This window comes from Acanthisitta chloris, unplaced genomic scaffold (genome assembly GCF_000695815.1).
Source record: "Acanthisitta chloris isolate BGI_N310 unplaced genomic scaffold, ASM69581v1 scaffold1798, whole genome shotgun sequence".
NCBI classification, from domain to species: Eukaryota; Metazoa; Chordata; class Aves; order Passeriformes; family Acanthisittidae; genus Acanthisitta; species Acanthisitta chloris.
Window position 1 is genome coordinate 37,816 of NW_008688523.1, and position 7,520 is coordinate 45,335.

The 7,520-nt window shown below is 42.3% G+C and overlaps 1 protein-coding gene across 1 annotated transcript in view; it reads left to right on the forward strand.

Moving 5' to 3' along the window:
• Positions 1–7,520, forward strand: part of KIAA0586 (KIAA0586 ortholog) — a gene marked incomplete at its 5' end in the record, with an annotated part of 79,821 nt that overhangs the window by 37,642 nt on the left and 34,659 nt on the right. Inside the window, 4 exons of the mRNA XM_009081035.1 lie at positions 1,008–1,246; positions 1,743–1,810; positions 4,671–4,805; positions 6,417–6,597. Of these exons, the coding sequence (XP_009079283.1) occupies positions 1,008–1,246; positions 1,743–1,810; positions 4,671–4,805; positions 6,417–6,597 (623 nt within the window). The remainder of the gene's footprint in view (positions 1–1,007; positions 1,247–1,742; positions 1,811–4,670; positions 4,806–6,416; positions 6,598–7,520) is intronic.

Here is a 7,520-nt window from a genome sequence, read left to right on the forward strand (position 1 = left end):
CACCTGCTATACATGTGACAGTGAAATATTGTATTATTAGCATTTTATCGTTCTCTTACCTCAGGGGGAATACGCATGGGTGTGTTTAGTTAGAACCAGAAATTGATAAATAACATGAATTAACCATAGAAACGTAGAATAAACCAGGTTGGAAAAGACCTCCAAGATCATCAAGTCAAGATCAGCCCATTCCAATGCTTCATCACTCTCTCTGTAAAAAATATATTCCTAATATCCAACCTAAACCTCCCCTGGCAGAGCTTGAGTCTGTGCCCTCCTGTCCTACTGCTGGTTGCCTGGGAGAAGAGACCAACCCCCACCTGACTCCAACCTCCTGTCAGGGAGTTGTAGAGGGTGAGAAGGTCTCCCCTGAGCCTCCTCTTCTCCAGGCTGAACACCCCCAGCTCCCTCAGCCTCTCCTCATGGCACTTGTGTTCGAGTCCCTTCACCAGCCTCATTGCTCTTCTCTGGACCTGCCTCAGCACTTCAGTAGCCCTCCTGAACTGAGGGGCCCAGAACTGAGCACAAGATTCAAGGTGTGGCCTCACCAGTGCTGAGTCCAGGGGCAGAATCACCTCCCTGGTCCTGCTGACCACGCTGTTTCTGATCCAGGCCAGGATGCCATTGGCCTTCTTGGCCACCTGGGCACACTGCTGGCTCATGTTCAGCTTTCTCTCTATCCAAACTCCCAGGTCCCTTTCTGCCTGGCTGCTCTCTCCAGCCACTCTGTCCCCAACCTGGAGCTCTGGGTGGGATTGTTATGACCAAAATAAAGGACCAGCACTTGGCCTTGTTAAACCTCATCCCATGGGAATCAGCCCATCTCTCCAGCCTATCCAGGTCCCTCTGCAGAGCATGATGATTCACAGGATATTTTGTAAAATGCTGTGTTCTTGCATGGGAAAAAATAACTGCAAATTAATTGCTTTAAAATATCAAATGAAGACTTTAGTCTGTATTGTTCAGAGTGTTTTGGTGTGTTCACAGTGCATATTCCTACATTGCAGTGAGATGTCAGTGGCTGTCGATGAGGAGCCAGAGGTCTTGATTTTACCATCTCAGCAGTTGTCAGTGAGGCCCTCTGAGTCCCTCCCTGACAATCTCCAGGTTCCATCCCCTGCACCTACAGTTAGTTCTGGGCTGTCCACGGAGGAAAGCAGCTTCACCCTCACAGAGACAGAGACTGCGGACAGAGCCATCTCAGAAGGGGAGGTGCTGTTCAGCTGTGGACAGGTGGCTGCAGGAGGTAACTAACTAGGCACATCTGTGGAAATTGGAATTTGATTATGTGTTTAATTATCTTTCTAAGCTCCTCTTCTGGTCTATTGAAGGTATATTTCATCCACTTTCTGATAAAACTCTAAGCATTAACCTCGTCCTTAACTTTCAGTTCATGAGCTTGGATTGAAGACACGTCGTTGCTCTTTTTATTGTCTCTGAACAAAATGCTTCTGCTTATTAGTGAAAAAAAGATTCAGTCTGCTCTTTTGTCATGAGATCAACTTGGAAAATAATTGTGACTTGTCTTGCTCAAGTACCATGTGGTACTAAGTTTGTATTGAAAGCAAAGTGTAAGAAATATGAAAATATGTCTTTATAATGCAGATCCAACAGTAGGATTTTCCAATTTTTCTAAAGCACAGTGCTGTAATTATTAAAGAATGTGGCCTTGTTTTTTTTTTCTCATATAGAAACATTCATGTTTTGTATTAGTTGTAACATAAAATATTTTTCATCCTTAGCAGGAGGATTAGCTGTTCCAAACCTTGCTGAGAGCTTATCCAGTACTTTACGAGATGCCAATGAAATGGTAAGGAAATGTTTCATAAGGAAACAGAGTTAATGTGGATTCCACCTTGGGCATCTTGATAAATTGGATGTGCTTTAAACATTTCCACTTAGCAACCTTTTAAATTTGTGCTTTTAAGCTGTACACTCACAAAGAATGTTAGAATTTCAGAGCACCCAAGGAAAAAGCACATTATACACATTAGTTTATAGTTAGAGACAGTTGGATGATTTATAATCTTCTGTAGGTGAGAGAGAGCTAATACACATTTTCATTTCTTTTATTGTTTTCAGTTTTAGGACATCTTAAACAGAATAGAACATTGTTGTGCTCTGAGCTGTTTCAGCTTGGAGCCATCTTTTAATTGCTTGTGTGATTCAATTATTAAAGTAGGTTAGCTGAGGCTGGAGTTAGTTAAAGCTGCTTAAAACATCAGTATAGTTTCTTATCTGACATCTGCTTTAGTTCCTTGTCCTGGAAGCATCCCAAGCCACGGTATTCTCCATTCCCTTTCTCTTTTAACACTTTTCTTGAAATGCCCTGGACTTTCCCTCTCTGACACTTCATGTAATGCTTCTTGGTAGGACATTGGTGTCATATAAATGATAGTGTCAGAGTAAACTGAACTGTTTTCTCTAGGAAAGAACAAAAACATTAATAGTGGACTTGTAATGGTCTTGGTTGGAAGGGGACTCCAGAGGGATTTCTAAAACTTCCTGGACTGCCTCCACAATGAGCTATATGGCTCTTCTGGAAGATGTCCAGATAGTTGAAATCTGCCATGAGGATGAAGACCTGCAATCTTTAGGCTCCTGTTAATGTTTCCTGGCCACAAATCCCAGGTTCCTTTCCTCTCTGATCCTGACTCAGACCTTCAATAGGCACATGGAGGTCAGTGAATTCAAGGAATGATTTGTCCTGGAACTGAAAATTGGCTAAGCTGTTGGGCTGGACAGGTTGTGGTCAGTGGCACAGAGTCCAGCTGGAGGGAATCACCACTGCTGTGTGCCAGGAGTCAATCCTAGCACCAGTGGTGCTTAGCACGTTCAGGAAAGACTTAGACTGTGGGACAAACTGCATCATCAGCAAGTCTGCAGATGATACAAAGCTGGTTGATACACCAGAAGGTTGTGCCACTATTCAGGGGGACCTCACTGGGGTAGGGAAATGGGCTGACAGGAATCTCATCATGATCAACAAGGAGAAATGCCATGTCCTGCACCCGAGGAGGAGCAGCTTCATTCACCAGTACTTGCTGGGGCTGGCTGGCTGGAAAGCAGCTTTATAGAAAAAATCTGGGGATCCTGGTGGACAAGCTGAACATGGCTCAGCTGTGTGCTTTTGTGGCAAAGAAGGCCATCATCATCCTTTGCTGCACTGGGAAGAGCATTGCCAACAGATCAAGGGAGGTGGTCCTTCCTTGTTCCTCAGTACTGGTGAGACAGCATTTGGAGTATTGTGTCCAATTATGGGCTCTCCAGTACGAGAAAGTGAGGGATTTACTGGAGTGAGTCCAAGAAAGGACTGCAAAAATGATTAAGGGATTGGTGCATCTGTCATACTGAGAGAGCTTGGATGGTTCAGCCTGGAGAAGAGAAAGCTCTGGGGACATCTTACCAATGTGTATAAGTTCCTCGTGAAAAGAAGTAAGGAAGACAGACTCTTCTGATTGGTGCCCAGTGAAAGACAGGAGATAGTGGACACAGGTTGAAATTCAGGAAAGGAGAGAATGGACGTGGCACTCGGTTGACATGCTGGTGTTAGGTCATAGGTTGAATTGGATGATCTCAGAGGTCTTTTCCAACCTCATTGATTCTGTGACATTCCTTTTAAACATAAAAACTGTTTTTACTTTGGGGGTGGCCGAACGCTGGAAGGAGTGTTGCCTTGAGCAGTTGGGTTGGGCTAGAAAATCTGCAGAGGTCCGTTCCAAGCTTCAACCTCATTGATGACATTCCTTTTAAACATAAAAACTGTTTTTACTTTGGGGGTGGCCGAACGCTGGAAGGAGTGTTGCCTTGAGCAGTTGGGTTGGGCTAGAAAATCTGCAGAGGTCCGTTCCAAGCTTCATAAGGCAAGTTTAAATGTTCTAGAGTAGGAGCCCACTTCTCCCTGCCTCTCCTTCCTAAAATTTCTACACATGCATGGGCATACTTCACCCGTACATAATTCTCATCTCGTATCCATGATTTCATTTATGTCATAGAATCAGAGAATACCCTGAGTTGGAAGGGGCCCACAAGAATCATCAAGTCCAAGTCCTGGCACTGGACAGAACAACCCCAAAACCACCACCACAGTTGTGAGAATGTGCCCTGAACTGGCACACCTTTAAATGCCTCCTGTCTGCCACACTTCCTCTTTTAAACTCTGGGCTTAAGACTCTGATAGCAGGTGAACTTAAAGGAAAGTTCTCTTCATCAGATGCTGAGATGTTCTTCCCTCTCTTTGTCAGCTGGATAGTAGCTCCTTCCAATAGTCCTTAATCCTCAAACTAGGCTGTTTGGGTGAGGAAGGTAATTCCTTGCTGGTGAGAGCAGCTCTGCAGTGAGATCATTGCTAGCAGCAAGTGTATGTGAAGACTTAACTGTTTTCTTGATCTTTGGAGGCCTAAAGGACCTTGTTCTTATCTCACTGTTGCAGTTTTGTGTATCGAATAAAGGCTGTGCATGTGTGTGGGTGAAAGGAGAAAGCAGTGTGTCATCTGTGTGCTTATTTTTAAATGCCTGGATTTCCATGACACAATTTTTCAGTGTGGGAACTGTAACAAGTTCTTAAAAAAGAAAAAGCTTAGTTGTGAACTAAACTAAGAATGATTCAAGTTTCTTCAAAAAAGTAGTTTTGGATCATATATTATATGGATTTTGTTTCTTTGTTTTAGGATTATGATCCTCCAAGTGAAGGGCAAGTGATCAGAAGACTGGATAAATGCTTTCACAGGGATCCTGTCCTGACTCTTTTAGCCAAGTTAAACCAAGCACCTGTTCCTGCACAAGAAGGAATACACCACTTGGAGGTAACTCACAGTTCTGTCATTTCCAGTACCGTAGTTTTAAAGTGGTACTTTCCTACTCAAAAGTAGATAAAATATTTCAAGCTCATCCTTCCTGTTGGTTGTAGAAGAGGTTTATACACTTCATTCCCTGCAGAAAGTGATCTCACTTGTGTTGGCTTTGTTCTTGTGTAAAACTTCTTAAAACCACTGAAGGCTAAGTGTTGTTATAAACAAGCTGTAAATAACATCACACATAGCTAATTTTCAAGGTATGTCTGTGACTGTTCCATGTACCAGATATGTCCTGTCACTGAGTACCAGGGAATGTTCTGTCACTTCAGCAATGTGGGTGGAATGTTGCACAGTACAAGGACGCTGCACTTAACAGCCACAGGAGTGTTTTAGGGAGGCATGAGGAACAACTCAGCAAATGTTTACATTCACTTTGCACATGCTGTCAATATTGATCTGGGAACAAACCCTCAAAATATTCATATTCAGTTGGCATTAAAAACAGTCCAACAGAAAAATAAAACTATCTGCATCACAAATTTTTTTGTCACACATCTCAGTCTTTTCTATGTGCAAAGTAGTTAGGACTTGGAGTCTCTTCTAACTGACATAGCTGCAGGAATGTGTGAAGGAAGTGAACTTTGAGTGCTGCAGTATGGTTCATGAACACCTTTATTTACAGCAGATCTTGCTTTTTGTGATTCTACTGATGCATGTGCAGTTTCTTCCCTCTGTCTTGGTCAGTTTAGTCTAAATAATTACTAACTTCACTCAGTTCCTTAACTGTTCCTTTGTCTTTCTTTACTTTGCTAATGAGCTCCAGTGGATGGACTTAGTGAAAAGCTTTCCACAGTGTCAGCTCTGAGTCTGTCTGTAATTGCAGTGACATTTTCTCATCAGCACTGCCAATTACCAATGCATCTCTAATTTGCTTTTTTCCTTTCCCATAGTGACAATCTGCTCAGTCTGTCCATAAAAGACACTAATAACCTCCCCCCAGATTCTGTCAAGGTGTGTGCAGATATACCTCCTCCTTCATCAGAGAAACAGTGTTCTCCTAGATGTTACTTGTATTGCCTTAGTATCATACTGTGCACATGTGTATTCAACCTGTTTTCCTGCATGGAAGCAATTTGTTTTTTCCCCTGCAGCTTTGAGAATCAGAATCCGGAGAACAATCCCTACTCTAAGTGTCCTCCAAGTCTAGGGAAAAATTGAACCTCTGATCTGACATGCAGCATAACAGAGAGTCAGTAGCTTTTAGCTGCTGCCAATATTTCAAGGTCAGGCAGTCAGCAAGGGCCAAATCTATAACATTAGAGGCTTCATGTGCTAAAATTATAAGTTAGATTCTGATCAGGTTGGGATACTGCTGACTAAATAAGTGATGTTGTTTGACTGCAAGTGATTCTTTTCTGTCTAGTGTTGATAAATGCAGATCTTAATTTCAAACTCAGGTGCTATCTCCTCAGTTTCAGTTTTCTTTCTTCAATGCAAATAGTATAGACTGAAGTGTGTATATGTTTTAAGGGTCAATGTGATCAGAAAATGATGTCTGGGTTTGGGAGAAATACATTGGGTTTTTTATCCCTCCTGTTCTGATGTTGGTGTTCTTTGTAGGATTCTGATGACAGCATTGGGCAAATCAGTGAAGGTCAAAGACCAAGGCTGAACAGAGTAGAAGAGAGAATCCTAATGGGGCATTCTCTTTATCTGGAGCATCCAGCTGCCCAGACCTCCAGGAACAGACCCCTCCAGGGCTTCCGTTCTGCATCTCCAGGGCAGCTTGCCCAAATTGGAGGTACAATCACTCTGTTTCTTCTCTGTGATATTTATGTGGATACTGAGGAATTTCTATAACAGAATTTCAATGCATATGTTCAAAATCCAAAATCTCCAGGTACTTCCTACAGTGAAATGGTTAGCGTTGTTATTCTGAGAACTGGATTTAATTCCAGCATTGTCTTTACTCTTCTTTGTCTCCAATTTTCTACAATTTGAACAAAAATCATGGCAAGTACCCACTTACCTATACAAAAGTTGACACATAAAGTATGTGTTTTATTCTTTCAAGTCAAATTCCGTTCTGAGAAACACTTAGCCTGATCATTCTTGAAGGCTGTTGCCATGGGACAGGTATTGCCACCAGCAGTTCCAGCTTCTTCTCTGTGCCCCTCACACAGCACCTCCTCCTCTTTGCTTTTCTCCCTCTGTCATGGTGATATGCAGTGTCTCATAAATGGCAGTATATTTTAGCTTCATGTATTCCTATAACGATATGGAAATTAATTTTTCCCAGATGGATAGCTGAGGCACGCAGAGTGGCTTGTAAAAAGCAGTGCAGGGACAAGTTGCTGTGGTGCAGCAGGAAATTAATTTATTTCTTTTCAGTTGGAACTAAGGCTGTGAGTAATGGTCCATCCTTCCTCTCCCTTATTTTTCATCCCAGGTTTTTTATTGTTTTCTGAAAATGTACATCTCTGCTTGCTTAACTGAACTGCTGCAAGCGTGTAGGAACTCTTAGTTTTGTTGACTGTGGTTTTAAATGTGTTTAAACTGAACTGAAGTAGTGACTAAGCTGTTGCAACACCAACGTTGTTGCACTGATTCATCAAAAATTGTGTAAATTAAAGTGATCAAACAGCTGGTTTCCTGTCCTTTTAATTTTCACTTTTCTGCATTTGACAAGGGAAACATATCTCACATTATTAACCCTTGACCAGC